General features: G+C 37.3%; 1 protein-coding gene across 1 annotated transcript; it reads right to left on the minus strand.

The window, feature by feature from the left end:
• Positions 1 to 1,537: 1,537 nt before the first annotated feature.
• Positions 1,538 to 18,735, minus strand: prokr1a (prokineticin receptor 1a). The gene is made up of 3 exons (XM_079812056.1): positions 18,614 to 18,735; positions 15,638 to 16,152; positions 1,538 to 4,968 (listed from the first exon to the last, which is right to left on the minus strand). The coding sequence occupies exons 2-3, from the start codon at positions 16,087 to 16,089 to the stop codon at positions 4,263 to 4,265; spliced, it is 1,158 nt and encodes a 385-aa protein (XP_079668182.1). The 5' UTR covers positions 16,090 to 16,152; positions 18,614 to 18,735; the 3' UTR covers positions 1,538 to 4,262.
• Between the last annotated feature and the right edge of the window lie 843 nt (positions 18,736 to 19,578).

Raw genomic sequence — 19,578 nt, forward strand, 5'->3', positions numbered from 1 at the left:
ACTTGTGAGATATAAAGTCAGTATTGTGAGATATAAACTCGCAATTCGGATTTTTTTTCTCACAGTTGCAAGTTTATAACTCGCAATTCTGTCTTCTTTCCTCCGAATTGCGAGTTATAAAGTCCAATTCAGAGGGTCCAATTCTCAGAATTACATGAAGCCTATCACACAATTCTGACTTTATAACTAACAATTTCGACTTTATATCATGCAATTCTAACTTTATATCTTGCAATTACGACTTTATAACACGCAATTCTGAGAAAAAAAGTGAGAATTGTGAGATTTAAAAGTCGCAATTACCTTTTTTATTTTTTATTCTGTGGCAGAAACAAGCTTCCATAAAGAACTCATAATTACAACTGAATTTTCTGAGTGCTCTGACCCAATTTAGGCATTGATAGTGTTGCCACAGAAAGGCATAATTGCGAGTCCGAGAATAGCTCGGAGTAAAAAGTAATGAGTTAATTTACAACATGGCATGAATGCAGCATAACATCATCAAAACAAAACTATTGGGTTAAATAGTCCATTTGATTTCAATGAGTAGTCAGTAATTAATGTTTTGTTTCACTGTTTAGAATCAATGTTTTTCCCACCATCTTGAATTTATCTTTTCAAAGAGCTTGTGCAATGCATTATGGGATTGCCTTCTCTTCAGACGCATGCTATTCTCCTTTAAAATTAGCCTCAAACGTGGTATCTTAGGAGGCAACGTAGCATCTTAAAATGCTGCCAATGTATAGGCAGTAGGAACAGCACGAATGTGTTTTTCAGATTCAGGCACACAATGATAATTCCTAGTTAATGGAGTGTGAGGGGACCCATTGTTCCTCTAATGAAGGCTTTTTGCTGCGCTCGACATGTAACACTGCGATTCGCACACCTTTTTATTCCTCCCAAGCCGCCTGCTCATGTTTTTCTATTTGCTCAGAGCGTTAAACCGACTCGGAAAGTTTTAAATACGATCAAAACAAGGGACAGGATTTGACTGTCATGTATGGAAACAATCTTTTATCGATTTGACATGAAAGTGCATCATGTACCCAAGTGTGCACATGTGTGTTTTAGATTGAACACAAGGAAAATGGGCTTCCTCCTTTTAGATTCACTTAACTGTTTTTATTTATTTATTTATTTTCAAGTTCCCAGATTAATAACAATTGTGATTTGTAAATTAACCTCTGATTTCCCCTTTTGAAATGTTCCTCTGATCTGTAAAAAACCCGGTAGGCATTTATTTTTATAGCTGTTGCATCCAGAACATTGTTCCAGACTCCAGATGTGACTGTTGCTATCCATTATAGCTACACACCGTATCTGTTTGGGGTTTTATAAACTATAAAGTATTAGAAAAATGCAATAAAACAAATCCATATAGATAATTGTATGCACACTTTGCACATTTAATCATATTTATACCTGGGGGCCCTAAACAGAACTAGTGTGACTTTTTTGGGTCATTAAAAAGACTTGAACATGGAGGAGGTTAATACAAACCCTGTTTTTGAGGTTGAGTAACAACTGCAAACTGTTTATTTGTATCATAAATGCTTTATTTTACCTTTGCTCTTATTCATGGAAGAGCGAAGTTACTCGTTTATTAGAATCCCAGGTTCATTGGACAAAGACTTCTGAAAAATATTTGACATAGCTATTTCCACGTTTCGTGACAGTGGTGCTAAAAGCAGAAACAGATGATCGTGAATCCGACAACATTTTATTACGCTGGTTGTACCACCTACACTAAATCTAACTGACAGTGTTAACAAAAATAAACATGACACAAAAATGCATTTGCTGAAGCAACCATGCCATTTTATCTTGATTCACAACTTTGAGCTCTTTTTTTTAAATTGTGACTCAATAACGCAAGTGCAATATATAGAGCTGGTTATGTGAGGAAAACATCTAAATGTATTCGTTTTCAAATCAGGTAGCCTATTATGGTAAAAATGTTTTTGAGGTCATAACCAGGGCCTGACATTAAAGGTGCACTATGTAACTTCTCCGTCCACTAGAGGTCGCCTATTCAAAACAAAGGCGTAGTTTGATGACGCCAAGTTTGAGCGGCGAATTTTGGGACATGTGGTCTTCACCTCACAGCCGGTGGAAAAGAATCGGGATAGGACTCGGGCAGAAATCATGTTCATGGATGTCATTATTAGCGTTACTGTAGTATGAAGCAGAAGCAGCGAGTGTTGTGGAGCTGAGCAAGGCCGCTGGAGCGATTGTTAATAAGATGAACACAACACACACCTCGCGAGCAGCGGGACTTTTATTATGCCACAGTCGCCGGTGCCACTTCCGCTTTTCTGGTCATGAGTATGAGGTAACGCAGCTCTGTTTATCATATTAGACACATCTGAGTGTGTTGAAAATTATGTTATGACGTTACTTGTGCGTTTGCTCTGCAGTGAGAGTAAAGCGTTTCTGCAAAATAAAACCGTAAACCGAGGGTAACGCAGATATAATGTAATCTACAGGCGACTCCCTCACATGTCCCGGTTCCTTGGTTAAAATAGCAATTGTCTCACGATTTACAAATAGTTGGAAACATTTGGGATATTGTAAGTACTCAACTGAACAAAATATATAACACTGGCCTAGCGTTTTTTTTGGATATTTTACTGAAATTTTTTTACATAGTGCACCTTTAACACACAAAATACATAACCCTTATACACACAAACCCGCCTCCTCTCACTCACTTGTTTAATTTGCTCTGGATGAATATTATTGGTGTTACAGGGCTTGAATTATGTCGTGGGATTGCGCGTATTGTGCATAAGTTTACTCATTCCCGCAGAATTTGTGCTCACATGATCCAAAGTGCGTGCACATAAAGACGTCTCTCAGGACTTAAACAGTCAAATACACACAAAATAATGTCAAAATACTTAAACACAGTCAGTTAGGCCGCGTGTCCACTAAAGTGTCGGCGCTTGAGAGCGCTTCGGCAACGCAGCGTTTTTTTCAGTTGACATGCTTTGCTTGCGATGATCAGGAATGTCCGCGGAAGTGTTACTAGTATCTCATTTCACAGATAGTTTGTTTCTGTATTGTTTCTATATAAAAATGTCTATACAAAGTAAAGTATTTGCTCTGGCTCTTGTTTTAAATTATTTTGATCTGTTATTATGCTTCTTGTTGTCGTCTGTTGACGTTGTACAAGCAGAATGTGGCGGTTGGTCGTGTTGTATTTGTCCCGCCCCTCCTCCACTGTGATTGGACGGCTGGGTAAAAAGTGACAGTGATGGGCACTGTGTTTTACCCAAAGTTGAACATTCTTCAACTCTCGGCGAGCGCTCAGCGGTTGAGTTGTGAAATAAGACGCTCAGTGTCTCGTTACGCTCCTGGCGCTCCCATGTGGCGCTCCCATTGAAAACAAGTGGAAAAATACGCCAGCCGAGTGAAAAAACACTTTGGTGGACACACAGCCTTATGTTTTAAGTAAACATAAACAGTTGAGAAAGAAAACGCATGTGTAACAGTTTAATGGATCCGTGCGTCAAGTCTTAAAGTGACAGCAGCCTAATATACCTGCAGCCAAATTATGAGATAATATTAAAAATATCTATATGGCAGTTTTTCCCGATGGTATTGATGTCAAAATTGTGGCCAGTGAAAATGCTGAGTGGCTAGTAACTTTGGAAAACCACGAGCCACAGTGGCTGGTGAGCAAAAAAACGTAATGTCAAGCCCTGGTCATAATGTATATTGTAAGGAAACAGGCAAAAATAATGGATAATCTTCCCCTGAAATCGTCATTTGTGTGAAAAGGAATAAATGTTGGTGTTTTACTGGCACTGTTACCGTACAGTATAGGTACGTTTTTGAAGTTTAGGGGTTAGCAAAAATGTAGCTAGAGGCAAACATTTTTTTAACATTAGTCTACAAGGAAATCGACATTTCATTTGGCACTTTTGTTCAAATCTGTCAACTCAAGCAACATAATTTCTGCTCTACATTGATCACAGAACCTTTGGTCCGATTACTGAAAAAAGATTGTTGACATAAGGTGGGTCTTTGAAGCAATAAATATATTAATCTGGAAGTATTTCCTACATGTCTTTCATCAACATCATTTTTCACATCACAACAGTTGGCTGAACCCCATTAGAGATCTTCAGTTATGCGATCTGAACCTTTTCCATGGGTAATTCTGTTGATTTGGCTCTCAAAGTCTGTCATTTCATATGTCCATGCTGTGCGGATCCTTCCAAAGTAGACCATCAAACTTTTTTTTCCGTCTCATACATTCACTTAATTTGTGTACATTCCACATCCTCGGTCACCCGCAAGGATGAAGTCCTAATGTCATCGTCCGCCATCTTGCCGACAATCGCCCTGGTTAGCGAGCGGCAGTTGGCGAGTTTGACTGCTCCGAGGCACTTTGCAGCATTGTTCCTAACGCTCACGAAACACAGAGTGTTAATGACCCCGTTGCTCATGGCGATGCACTCGATGATGTAGAAAACAACCAGTGAGTTGCGGCCTCGCGTGATCAGCGCCGGGTAGAAATCGCGCAGCAGCGTGAAGCTGTAATACGGCGCCCAGCACAACACATACGCCACCAGGACCGCGATCAGCGCCACGACCGTTCGGCGCCGCCGCCGCAGCCGTTTACGCAGCTGGTCCGTCGGAAATCCCGGGACGTTCTTGAACCAAAGCTCCCTTGAGATCTGCGCGTAGCAGACTGACATGGTGACCACGGGCCCCACAAACTCCACGATGAAGATGAAGAGGAAGTAGGAGCGGTACATGAACTGCTGATCTGCAGACCAGATCTGGGCGCAGAAGATCTTTTTGTCGTGGCCGAGCGCGCTGTGCGGGTACTCGTGTTCTGTGGCGAAGTAGGCCGACGGTACCGCGATGAGGACTGGGATAATCCAAACCCCAAAGATAAGCCAGTACGCCGTCTGAAACCTCATACGGGGCTTCAGAGGATGAACGATAGCCATGTACCTGTTGAATACAGAAAACTTTGAGAAAACTGCCCGAATGGACATCATTTTTGTAACAGGGGGAAAAAAATTTTTCGTGACTGTTATCACAAAATACAATATATTTATCTCTCAATGCAAAAAAAGACTTATTTTTCAGTAAAATATCCAAAAATGCTTAAAGCAAGTAAATACTTTGAAAGCATCATTACTTGCTTTTTTCAAGATTGTATCTTGAATAAAAGCGTATTTTGTGTTACTTTATTTTTTTTATTTTTTATTTTTTGCTAGGCCTATTTATGTTTAAAACAAGTGAAAATTAGCCCATGATTTACTCATCCTCAAGGCATCCTAGGTGTGTATGACAGTCTTCTTTCAGACTAATAAAATATTGAGTTATATTAAAAAATGTCCTGGCTCTTACAAGCTTTATAATGGCAGTGAATTGTTGCCTCGTTTTTTAAGTCCATAAAAGTGCATCTATCCATCATATAACGGCCCCACGCGGCTCCAGGGGTTAATAAAGGCCTTCTGAAGCGAAGTGGCACGTTTGTGTAAGAAAAATATCCATATTTAAAACAGATTAAAATGCTTACGCTACGTCTGACGAGCGTAACTGGTGTGCAATTCACTGCCATTATAAAGCTTAGATTAGCTTGGACTTTTTTTATTATATCTCTAAAAAAATAAAGTCATAATCACCTAGGATGGCTTTAGGTAGAGTAAATTATGGGCTAATTTTGATTTTTGGGTGAACTAACCCTTTAAAATCTTCTGCAATGTGGCTTCTCTAGTAGGCTAGTACGTTTTATTTATTTTTTTAGATATTTTATTGCAAAATAAGACAAACATTTTATCTTTTTAAAAATAAAAATCAGTACAGGGACAACGTTCCAGAAACAAATATCAAAAATGTAAGGATCATATTTTATTAAGATCATGTGAGCTCATAATCTTACATGAATTGCTCAGGAAAAATGTAAAATATTGGAGATTTTGAAGAGAAAGTTGCCTATAAATTGTCCTGTTTATTTACGTATATTAATGCATATATATTTGTTTTTGAAAGATTTAGCATTTTTAAAATGAAATTTTATGATTTCAAATGAATTTCAAATACATTTTTATGACTCAAGTATTATTTTACTATAAAGGAAGGTTTTATATATATCCTCCTGGGACCCACGAATAGACTTTTGTCCACTGTAGTGGACATTATATTTTAGGGAATTTCTCTGACATCATACATGTCTTTATACATGTCCTGTAAAGAGCACATTCGGGGCTTTGCAGAGATACCAAATGTTTGGAGGTTTCACCAGGACAACAACTTCTTCTTGAACTTTAAAAAACGGCTGACATTAATGTTTAGCACTCTTATGGAAATAGGATAATATTTTTTTAATTATAATTTAAATTGGAATAATTTTCAAATTGTTTGTTATAAATCAACATTTCAGGAAAATGTTATGGGGTTTCTAATTAAAATATGACTTTCTGTTACAAAACAGGGCATTGATTTCATAAATGTCCACTGTAGTGGACGCCAGGACTTAAATCATGATTATCGGGTATTTTGAAGACACAACAAGTGAATAGGGAAAGAAATTACATATCAATGTTCCTATGAAATATTAGATATTATTATGAAAATGTTGCCAATTATTACTCCCATTATTACACCTCTTTTTGCATTACATGTTGCTCTGGGAACACATTAATATGCAAATTAGATGCAGTGTATAGATGGAATGTATTGAATGGGAAAATCCAAGTATGGCCATTTTACCCACATATTGCATAAAGTAAAACGGTATATCAAAGCATTTTGTTATATCTTTAATAACATAGTCCAGAATCATCTTTAAACAAAGTTTGTTTAAAAAAATCCTGGAACCTAAAAATGTATTGGTGAATTAAAAATAAATCCTATTGTTTTTGCCTATATATGCAAATTCATGTAATTTTATTTTTTAAACAATTCAGTCCTGGTGTCAACTACAGAGGACATATCATAACATGAATAAAATATAGTTTTTCAAAAACGTTTTTCTTATGCTCTAAACAATTTAATGACATGAAAAAATACTAATTTCAAAAAACTATATATATATATATATATATATATATATATATATATATATATATATATATATATATATATATATATATATATATATATATATATATATATATATATATATATAAACATACACACACACATTAGTGCTGTGTGGTCAAATCAATTAAGCGTGAATAACTGCATTTGACATCAGTGTTTTATTATGTGTGTGTGTGTGTGTGTGTGTGTGTGTGTGTGTATATTATACATAGCCTATATGTGTGTGTACTGTATGCATACACGTATGTTTTTTTTTCTGTACACACTTACATATATTTATACTGTATATATGTCACACACATATATTATATAAACACAAACTTTTAACTTAGATACGATTAATTGCTATGAATCGATTTGAGAGCACTAATATATAATTAAATCTATAGTTCCAAATTTATTAATATGACATTTTCTAAAATGGCATTAACTGTTGAATTTCTCTTAATTAAAATGCAGTAAATTCCACATCTTTTAATTCTGATTCAACTTCCTGTAGGGTGTAGCCAGTTCTTAAATTCTAAATGTTTGATTGGGTCTGGGTTTGAATCTGGATGAAACTGTGAGCATTGGATCTGCTGTTTGGTGTGTGTGTTTGTTTATGATAGATCTGTATTGGTATTTATTAAACATCTCTGTTCAAGGCTCAAATCCTCAGAGCCGTCCAAACGTGGAGAATGAATGAGGATTATCGGTCTGGCACACAGCGGTCTATTAACACGCACCGACTCTCTGATCTCTCTGTCTGATCTGACCGTCCTTAATGAGATATTCCATAACCTTTTGACATTCGTGCTGAATAACAGGCTCCTCCATCTCTCGTTCTCTAAATCGAAGGTACAGCACTATTTCTACCCATTTATACTCTGTCCGTTTCGATTAACCGCACATCTTTGCCCAAGGCTCTTCTAGTTTCGTCTCACGTGGTGAGATCTGAAATCCGTCCCTCTCTCTGTAATAATTCTAAATGTATTACTGGTAAATACAAATTTAATTGGTTAATTCATCTGTATGTAATTCTGTTGGTCCCATAGGAAACCTTTGCGATACTCTACAGAGAGCGGAGTCTAGTTCGGCAGGGGTGAACAGAACGTACTTTTATGGTCACTGTGATGCATGGGAAGAGCAAAGACGTCTCATCTGTGCTACTTGGCGAGGTCCCAAATAAGAAGTCAGAGTTGATGGGAAACTGCACGCTTGGAGCAACAGGTTGGATGAATTCATGAATGTCATTGTAAGATACGTTTCAAAACCTAGTGAGCTGAAGACAACTATATTATCATTCTGTTTATTGTAAGCGCGTGCTTATCTGTCACTTTAAATGCTGGAGCTCGTTACAGCAGGATGAATTCTGATTGGCTGTCAATGTTTTTATCGTTCATCAGCTGGATAAAATCGTTCAGAAAGTGATTCTCTGTGGCGTTATCGTTACAGCTGTGGTGTGAATTCTGCTATTCTTTAATATTGAGAACGATTTTTACAACTATATCTTTATCGTTATCTTCATAGTTATCGTCCTTGGTGTGAACGGGCCTTAAGTAGGGAGCATTTGAAGACATTATAGTCTGTCCCAGGTAACTTCTTTTGGCTAAATGCTGCATTATATGGAGAAGACAATCAATCCCACAATGCATCTCAGTAAAAATAATCCATCCACAAAAACAAATATTATTCATTCGGTGCTGAGAATTTTACAAAAATAGTTAAGTCTAATTAAAAATGTGCTATTTGAGGGTGTTTACACGACAACGATGTACTATAAATGGAAACGTTTTTTACGCGAACAGGCGACATTATCAAAACGATCCCAGTTCACATGGATCCACGAAAACGACTCCCCGTTTCGACGGTCACCGTTTTCACAGATTCATGTTTTTGTAGTTTACACAGAGACGACAACAGTATCGTTTTCAAAAACGTACACTTTGAACCCCGTTTTCAAAAGCTTGCATTTTAAGGCCCCCAAAATTCCGGTGTCCTTTAAACAAACGGCAAAAAGGCTTAAAACTTTTTCTTTTTTTGGTTGAAAATGGTGTCATGTAAACGGCCCCTTAGCCAATATATATTTAGCCTGTTAGGTGTTTTAGTCAAGCGGCAACCTCCCCCAGTTTCTCTAGAAGCCAATATGGAAGTGACTTAAACTGCAATTCATCGACTGGCCACTAGGGACAGGCTCCAGAAGGGAGCAGAATCTCATTGAGCCCCATGTTAAAATGCCCAACTTTACAGCAGAAAAAAACATGTTTACAGTCTGGTACAAATTGTGGTTTTGGTCTATATATCTAATTTTGCCCTTCATGACAACTGTGAGGGGGGTGATTTTTTTTATAACTCAATCGTTTACATTATATAAAGCCTTAAAGTTCTGCATAATTAAGGGCGTGGCCACTTTGAGTGACAGGTGGATAGCCATTTGTCTGCTGTCTGTTAGTCATCGCATCACCTCAGCTCCGCCCACGTCCCGCCTCTTTGCCCATTTTCTGTTATACGGGAGTAACGCGCTGCCAAGATGGCAACGGCCAGCTCGACCCTACTTTACACTTCAAAACTGAAACTACGTCCATATTTTTTTACAGTCTATGGTTTTAATGGTTTTAATGCTTAAAGGTGCACTGTGTAAATTGTAGCGACATCTAGCGGTGAGGTTGCGAATTGCAACCAGCGGCTCAGTCCACCCCACACCCCTCCCTTTCAAAGCACATAGAGAAGCTACGGTGGCCGACACAGGACAAAGATGGCGTCGTCTGAGAGAGAAGAGAGTAACTAGTGCTCTGTAGAGAAGTTTGTCCGTTTAGGGCATAGGCAGAGTTTCACTTTTTTGCTTGGGGGGGCACCTTGGGTATAATTTATATTAATAATAATAATAATGCCCCCCCCCCCCCTCAAAAAAAAATGAAGAAATGGCCCTTAACTGTTAGCGTTCGTGTCTCCTGTTTCACGCGCCTCAATCCATGCAGAGCTTTTCAGAAAGTCATCCGCGCACCATTAATCTAGCGGCTCGTATGAGATTAATGCAATGTTTCTGCTCAAAACTCACTCTATTGTGATCTTATGCAGATATTATATATCATAACGGATGCATAAATGTATAATGAGACAGAACGCTGAAATTTGCCGACATTGTAATGTAAATTATTATTACGAATATTGACTAATGGATCGGCAGAGAATCATTAAGAAATTATGGTTCTATTCTATCTAAAGAAATATGAGGTAAACGTGTGAATGGCCTACATATTTCTCCAAATGTGGACTAAAAGCCTTGTGTAGGCTACTGAAGCACTGTGATCAAAAATAAATGGGTGCAAACGCGATTGAATATGTAGGCTACAGGTTTGTGTCTCGTTATTGTTTTCAAAATATTAATAACTACAGATTGATTTTACATTCCTATCAGAAATTAAGAATTAGTAGTGTCATTGTAAATAGTGGTCAAATATCGAAGCTAATCTATTTAATACTTCAAAGCTCAAAGTTAAATCAGTATATTTATTATAAAAAAGAAAAAATTTAACAGCTGCCCAAAAAATAGTCTATAGCTGCAGTGTGATTTATTTTTAAAGGAAAAAAAACTTTTAAAAAGCATCCCCCTCGGGTTTTTTTTTCTCAAATCGCACCCTGATAATAATAATAATAATAATAATAATAATAATAAAGGAAATGAATAATTAAAGGATTAAATGGATTTAAGGGAATAAATAAATAAATATGAATGGTAAAGTCCTAGGTCTAATTGTAGTTTTTGAAGTAATCAAAAAACTATTTGCAAATATTTTATTTCAAAAGAGTTCATTCTTAATATTCGTATGTCTAATATGTAGAAAATGCTAACGTGTTTTACCTCGTCGTCACATTCATTTATGAATTACATGAATCATGGTCGCATTTTTTTTCAGTTCAAAACGGCGAAATTTCACAAAAAGTGGAGAAGTTTGCACTCTATTACTGTCGGTAGTTGAACATTTCTATCATAAAACAGTGTCTAAAGGTCCTTTCACACTGGACACGATTTTGATGCGCGAATAATTCATGCAATGGTTTTATTTTTCGATCAGCTGTTTGTGTAATGAGAGCTTTCACACCGAACGCGAAAGTGCTGTGGCGAAAAAACGATGTTTATTTTTTTCGTTTCGATGTCGATTTTTTTTAAAGGGTTAGTTCACCCAAAAATGAAAATTCTGTCATTAATTACTTCCCCTCATGTCGTTCGACACAACCGTAAGACCTCCGTTCATCTTCGGAACACAAATGAAGATATTTTAGTTGAAATCTGATGGCTCTGAAAGGCCTCCATTGGCACAAAGCACGGTTCACTCTCAAGACCCTACATAGTGATGACGATTTCAAAACAAGGCCTCATGAAGCTTCGAAGCGTTATGAATCAGCGAGTCGATTCAGCAGTTTGAATCGCCAAATTTCAGCAGTTTGGCGGTTTGACACGCGATCCGAATCATGATTCGACTCACTGATGAACGGAGGTCTTACGGTTGTGTCGAACGACATGAGGGGAAGTAATTAATGACAGAATTTTCATTTTTGGGTGAACTAACCCTTTAACACTCGCAGCGACAGAAAAGGCTTAAACCAATCACATACAAGGAAACAAAGGTGACGAAATGTCCAGTTGATGTCACTAGCCATTCAATCAACATTAACCTTTGCCAGGTATCGCATTTCTCACGAGATTACAGCTGTAGTTGTGTTTACAGCTGTACCGTTCTGTGTGCCAGATGCTGATGACATGCTAGCAAACCTGCCAGCTGACATCTAAGGCCTCGATTTACATGAGCCGCTACTGGAGGCGAAATACAGCATGCTCTCTTGCTCAGCTTGCCATGCTCATTACCTAACTTAGCCTCAGTAAATGGCCAAATGTGATGCAAGCGCAGTGCAATCCGTCATATGCATGTGCTCCGAATGTATGAATGACTTCTGCACCTAATTCAAACTCTCCTCAATCTGAACCGCTGAAGTCTATAATCCTGCCTTCAAGAAATTCCTACTTTTAAGATTGAGAGTCATAAATGTGTATGTTTAAGCGATTTGGACACTCTGATCAATGTATTTATTTTTTCACTTGGCACTTTCCATGAATAAGATACAAATTAACCAACCTGAAGAGAGAGTATTATCTAACATAAAATTAACTGAACTAGACAAACGTGTTAAGGGCCCATTCTTCGCCGGTGGATTACTCGGTTATCTGGATTTTACTGTTGATGATTTGACATGATCCAGGATTGTTAGTTTGATTGGATGGATTGTTAGTTAAAGGGTTAGTTCACCCAAAAATGAAAATTCTGTCATTAATTACTCACCCTCACGTCGTTCGAGACCCGTAAGACCTCCGTTCATATTCGGAACACAAATTAAGATATTTTTGTTGAAAGCTGATGGCTGAGAAAGGCTTCAGATAGGCCTCCATTGGCATTCAGTACATTAATACTCCCAAGACGGATAAAAGGCACTCAAAACATCGTTACAAAGTCCATCTCACCACAGTGACTCTACAATAATCTTCCGATGCGACGACAATAGTTTTTGTGCGCAAAAAAAATCAAAATAACACCTTTATCCAACTTGTTACTGCCTTCCGTGTGTGCCTCCACGACGCATGCGCGAGAATATGACGCAGATCCGGCGTTCGGACAGATGACCCAGAAGTGATTTGTTTACAATCAGAGGAAGACGCGCGTATCTCAGCTGTTGGATTCTACATTGATCGTGCTTTAGGTCTCGGCGTAGTTCTCAAAATGGGGTTAGGGTGTGCATTTCATGGATTCCCGAACGCCGGCGCTACGTCATATTCTCGCGCATGCGTCGTGGAGGCACACGCGGAAGGCAATAACAAGCTGGATAAAGGTGTTATTTTGATTTTTTTTTGCGCACAAAAACTATTGTCGTCGCATCGTAAGATTATTGTAGAGCCACTGTGGTGAGATGGACTTTGTAATGACATTTTAAGTGCCTTTTATCGGTCTTGGGAGTATAAGTGTACTGAATGCCAATGGAGGCCTAACTGAAGCCTTTCTCAGCCATCAGCTTTCAACAAAAATATCTTCATTTGTGTTCTGAATATGAACGGAGGTCTTACGGGTCTCGAACGACATAAGGGTGAGTAATTAATGACAGAATTTTAGTTTTTGGGTGAACTAACCCTTTAAAGTCTGTTCCAGCCATTGATATTTGAATCAAATCCACAAATTAGTTTGAAGAACCAAATTAGCAATGAAGAAGATCTGGCATCTGTCAAATTATCTCAGATGTATTAAGCAAAGTACAAAAAACTGAACTTTTAAAAAAACTTTATTTGGGAAATGGAAGCTAAAAAGTAATAGCTGTGTAACAGCTGCAATTTAAAGAGCACCTATCATGGCATTTAAAATGTTCCAAATATTGTTTTAGAAGTCCCCAACAACAGTTTAGCATGCATGCAATGACAAAAAAGACTTTAGTTTTCTTATAATATGCATTTATTTTTACCTGTTTTGACAGCGATTCTCAAATGATTCCTTTAGTGATTCACTTTTCAAAACCCCGCCTTTACGTGACGCTAATCTGCGGTGATTGGTCCGATGACCCAGTCAGTTGTGATTGGTATCGTCTGTGCAGATATTTTCGGAAACGGAACGCCCATCAAAGTCTTATAGTGACAGTAATTTGTTAATATGTGACAGGAGTTATGAATATGAAAACCGCATCTGTACCGTTTGATTGTAATATGAGCCTCAGCTGATCTCATTCATAAAAAAACTCCTCTATTCTCCTCACGAAGACTCGCGACAAATCAACATCCCTCAGGGCTTTTAGTTCAAAAGTGTGCAGATGAGGAGACATATTGATAGATTCTCATATGTCTGTGTCAAATTTCTAAACAGAGGAGTATTTTTTATTCAATACTTCCTCAAAATGCGCAGATATAGCCTAATCATGAGCGATTGAGTCTCTTATGTGTTGTTTTCAATTCATCCTGGCAGCCAGAGGGCGCTCTGTGCACATGTAGTCCATGTACAGACAGACGAAGAAGAACCATGTGCCATAATAGAAGTCCATAATAAAAGCTTCCTGAGATCGCGAAACATACATTTGACGACTAATAAACACTCAATCGCGACGATGTATGGTTTGTCTTCAAGCCACTTAGTCTTCAAATGCTCATCCTTGGGCAGATGAAAAAAGTTTGCTTTTGAGTCGCACTTCAGAACACAGCGTCTCGTGGCCATGATGTTTTCTAGTTTTCACTGGCGTCTTGGAGCGCAATAAGTGGGCGTATCGTATTCAAATAACTTGACAAGTTGACGTCATCTAGTCAGAGAAAAAGCTTCGGTCTTCTAACGATTCTTAAAAATGACTCAGAGTCGACTCTTACTTTTGAAAGAAAATAACTATATATACGGTGCACTGTCATATTTCAAACTATGCAGGATGTTTTTGTTCACTTAGATCTATGTTACACACTACATGAAAGGTACATTTCAAAATTCCATGATAGGTGCTCTTTAAATAATAAAATGATATGCACTAACAATCAAACATTTATTGTTGATATGATTTTGAATGTTTTTAAAAATATCTCTTTATATAGTAAAACAGTAATATCATGAAATATTAATACAATTTAAAATATTTGTTTTATTTAATACTGTTCTATTTTAATATATTTGAAAATGTAGTTTATTCCAGTCTTTAGTGTCACATGATCCTTCAGATTTTTTTTTTTATTAATATCAATGATGAAAACAGTTGTGCTGCCTAAAAATTTTGTGGAAACCATGATATATTTTTATTTTCAGGATTCTTCGATGAACAGAAAGTTCAATAAAACTTTACTTGTTTATTTGAAATAAAAATCTTTGTAACATTATAAATGTCTTTACTGTCACTGTTGATCAATTGAATGCGTCTTTGCTGAATAAAAGTATTTCTTTCTTTCAAAATTACATGAAAAATGACAAAAAAATTCAGGTTTTGAACTTCAATTTTGTATCCTATTCATAGAAAGTGACACTAAAAAAAAGTCCCGTCTTTAACCGGGAATAACTCCAAGGCCAAGCTGAGTTGGGGCTCCATAATCTGTGGTTAGGGGGTTCCTAAGGGTACCTCCCCACACCCGGAGTTTGGAGCTCCAACTCTTTTTTTTTTTACCCGAAAAGTCCCATCTTTATCCGGACAGTTTCTGAAGTGTGTATACGATGGACACTTTGCTATCCCATGAGGCCACGGGAGAGGATTTATGAAAGGAAGTGAAGTGACGCAACTGACGCTGGTAGATAACGTGATAATGACAACATGGTGAATGCAGTATGTCCGGATTACGTTCATACTCTATAGAACAAATTTTTAGCGGTCGTGAAGTAATTACTTGTTCAAAATAAGTACCTACTCAAGACAGTATGCAATTTCAGACGCAGCCTATGTCTCTCAAGCCTGTTGCCTTGGGACCAATACCAATTTGCCATGATTATTTACTAAACAAACCCCAAGTCTTAAAGTCTGGGGTTAAACAAACTCCCACTGGTGCATACAACATTCAGCATCATGCAGGACGAGCTCAGAGAGACAAACTCACCGGTCCACCGCAATGGCTAGCAGGGCATTGGTGGACACGTAGAGAGACACGGTCCTAAGGTAGTTAATGGAGACGCAAAGAACAATCCCATGATCCCATGACAGCTGTTTGACCACATAATAATCCACCAGAAAGGGGCAGCACACAGTCGCCACCAGGAAGTCTGATACTGCCAAGTTGGCGATGAGTAAATTAGTGAGATTCCTGAGTTTTTTGTAACGTGCCAAAGAGGCAATAAAGACGCAATTCCCAACGCCGCAGACCAGCATGATGCAGACCAACACCACCGCGATAACGATTGTGGCCACGAAGAATGCTCGTCCCTGAGTCGTGTCCGGGATCTCGTCCACAGGAACCTCGTAGTCCAGAGGGATGTCGTAATTTGGCAAGAGGTCATGGGGGCACCCAGACGGGTGGATGAGAGTCCATGTGCTCGTGTTGTCTTCTCCCATCTTCTCTTTTTACTGGTCTGTCAAAGCACCAGGGTCTTCCATACTCTTTGTCCAATGCAGAATCTGTTGCGAGATTAAGAAAATGAGTTTCCACAACAGACCTTTAAAGGACATTCATCACAGTTTGGCAGTTTTCGCAGAGATGCCACTTTTAAAACCACTTTTTATTGGCATCTGCGGTTCCACGAAGAAGCTTTAGCTCCATGAACTTTTCCATAGCACAAAATGTTCTTTATAATGTTCAGATTGTTAACAGTTCTTTCAAGAACTGTGTGCTGGAAGATTCATTGAGGAACCCAAAATGGTTACATCCCTGCCAAACCCCCCGTTTGGAACCTTTATTTTTTTATATATAAGAATCCTTTTTGGTTCCCCAAAGAAACTTTTAGTATTCAGTTCTGAAAAGAACCATTTTAAAGGGTTAGTTCACCGAGAAATGAAAATTTTGTCTTCATTTACTCACCCTCATGTCGTTCCAAACCCGTAAGACTTGATGAAGATCTTTTTAAAGAAGTCTTTCAGTCTAGTCTACACAACTACCACTTTGACACTTCAAAAAGTAAAAAAAGATCTCACACATTCTGCCTAACATTTCATGTTGGTCTTTCATGGAAGAAAGAAAATGACTGACATAAGGGTGAATAAATGACAGCAAAAGTTTCACTTTGGGGTGAAGTGTACTTTTATTGGAAGAAAACACATTCGCAACCCAGTCACTCTCCGTGAAACGTGAGCATGAGAGACAAAAATGTGATAATGGCAGTTACAGATTTTTATTTTGAAGTATGGAAAGATCAAAGATGGCCACATTAGGAATGGATTTATGCACTGTAAAATCTAATAGTTAGAAAAAGCATGCAAACCGATTGCCTTAAAAAAAAAAAACAAGTAAAGTGAAATAGGAATAGTAGGTTGTGCTGACAAATGCTTAGTTAGTAAAGTTCACTTACACAAGAGTTCCAGTAACTAAAAAAGAACTGTCGAGAGTACTTGATCTTTTACTTTAGATTTACTCTTGACTTAGTATAGCAACCATTGTTGTGTTTTGATGCTGAGTGTTGAAGTGTGTGTGTGACTCAAGCATGATCAGCTGCACGATATTGTTACAAATATAGAGGGATTATATCAACCCAATTAAAAGTTTCACAGGTGTTTATGATGTGTTAGCAATAAAATTGTATATGATCATTATACGACAAAGCGAAATATTACAGGTTAATTTTAAATGATGATCTTAATTTCTGACTAAATTAAATCAGAAGCTAGGTCAACTTTTAAAAGCAACATATTTATTACTTCTCTTCCTTTGCAACCAAATAACTGTGATTTCTTGCTGCATCGCTGCATCAGAAAGAGAGTTATAATAATATGAATGTTTCAAAGGCCAACCAAAGTGAACACTGATCACCATAATGGTGAATTTTTTTTTTTTTGGGCTTGACAAAATGGCACTGAAACCAATCAATTAATCGTAACTTTTTCTGAGTAAACAAGGAATCGTATGTTGTGAATAGTATAGATTACTAGATTTTTACAATAAGGTTAAGACATGAAGCAAAGTTAACTAAAAACTGTTAGTTAGAATCACTGTTGGATTTTACAGTGTTCAGATTTTGGTGCATGTTTAATTAAGACTTAGCTGAGCTTGTTTATCTTTAAAACAGAACATCATTTACTACACTTTTTGTGTACTGGTGGGTGTTTTCAGTTGACTCTCCTATTTCTTTCCCAGCTAAGAGTGGCATAAACTAGAAGTTATTATCACTGTAAAAAAAAAATCAGGTCTCCAATTGAACATTTTCTAGTGACCGATCACATCTAAATTTTTCAGTTGGCCAAAATTGAATTTCTGTGAATTGATGCAATTAAAATTCAAGAAATTCATTTTGGCCAACTAAAAAATTTAGATGTGATCGGTCACTAGAAAATGTTCAATTGGAGACCTGATTTTTTTTTTTTACAGTGATCCTTTGAGTGCTAAGTAATCAAACCATTTTTCAAAATATTTAACATTCATATTTTAGCATGAAGCTTCCACAACATACATTTAAATGATATATTTTTGTTGCATGTATACTTTTTTTTTTAATTTACAATTTTGTGGAACAACCAAAATGTGACTTCCTTATTTAGGAATGGCACTAGATTGATCAGTCATGGGCAAAACGAGCACTGTAGACAAAGTACAATCACAAACGTTTCAGTAAAAACATATGTATCATACACTATTTACAATAAATCGTTTCATTAATCACATGTGAACAATACACGCACTTCCGTCTGTAATGTATAAAACTATTTTTTTGAGAGCTGTTCACTGGTATGTGGTTCACCGGGTAACAACAGCCTCAGAATTAATTGGTTACAAACTTCTAAAATACCGGCTTTGTTGTGCGCCATTATACAGTCACAATCGGTGTTTTTTTTTTTTTTGTTACAAAAAAAAAAAAGGCACAGATATTCAGGGAAAAACACCCACAACGATTTAACTTTCCCTCCAGAAATAAAAAGTCATATGTCCTACCTCCACAATATTAATCCTTTAGTTTTACTCGTCTTGATGTCCGAGTGAGGAGGACATCTGTGCATCTTCAGATGCGTCTTCTCCAGTTGCTGCTGTCCTCTCAGCTGCTGGTGACTGAAGCCGCGCTCGGGCTCAGCGCCTCCTGCCCTCTAGCGGCAGTGCCGCGTGTCTGCAACCCGGCTCACGTGATCCAGTAGTTCAGTAAACTTTAATAAACGGGTCATAATAAATTCCCCAGCACTCGGAGCTCATAAAAATGGTACATGCTTATTAAATGGATAATCGAAAATAAATTCGGACTAAAATGCCAATAAACGGGCCAAGTCGCTACATTAATTGCTTGGCATGCAACAGTAAACGGCTACAGTTCGACCAATGCACTGCCTGGCGGAAACGTTTCTTCCGATTATTATTAATTCGGTCATTGACTCTATGTCTTTTGTGTCCCCATAAAGATCATGATCTCACTGACTTGAAATATTGGACAATATCAATTTTATTAAATATTGAAGTCTAAGAATATTGAAGTTAATTTAAAATATTTGACAGCATTTTGAATCACCACATATCACCAATTTTCCTGTCCCCAGGCCTGTGTAGGCTATTTTCATGATAAATAACACTTACTATATATTTTTTTTACTTTATATATTTATTTACATGGTTGGGTATATAAGTAATGATTCTCTGTATTTTTTCCCGAATTATTACATTTATTTTAACAATTATATTCTAGGTTTTTACCCTGTCCCTCAATTTATTGTCCACCCTGTTATTTTTAACTCCTTTCCCTTTAAATGAAAGTTGTAAAAATGTATTTATACTATAAGGCAGTCATCACTCGATTATTATAACTGTCTATTTTTACCATTTTCATCTTTCAATTTTGATGTGGGTCCCCCCTGTTAAGGGAATTATGAAAAAGTAGTAGAAAAATCATATTTTTTAAAATTACAGTTTAAAGA

This window comes from Gobio gobio, assembly GCF_949357685.1.
Source record: "Gobio gobio genome assembly, chromosome: 3".
NCBI lineage: Eukaryota > Metazoa > Chordata > Actinopteri > Cypriniformes > Gobionidae > Gobio > Gobio gobio.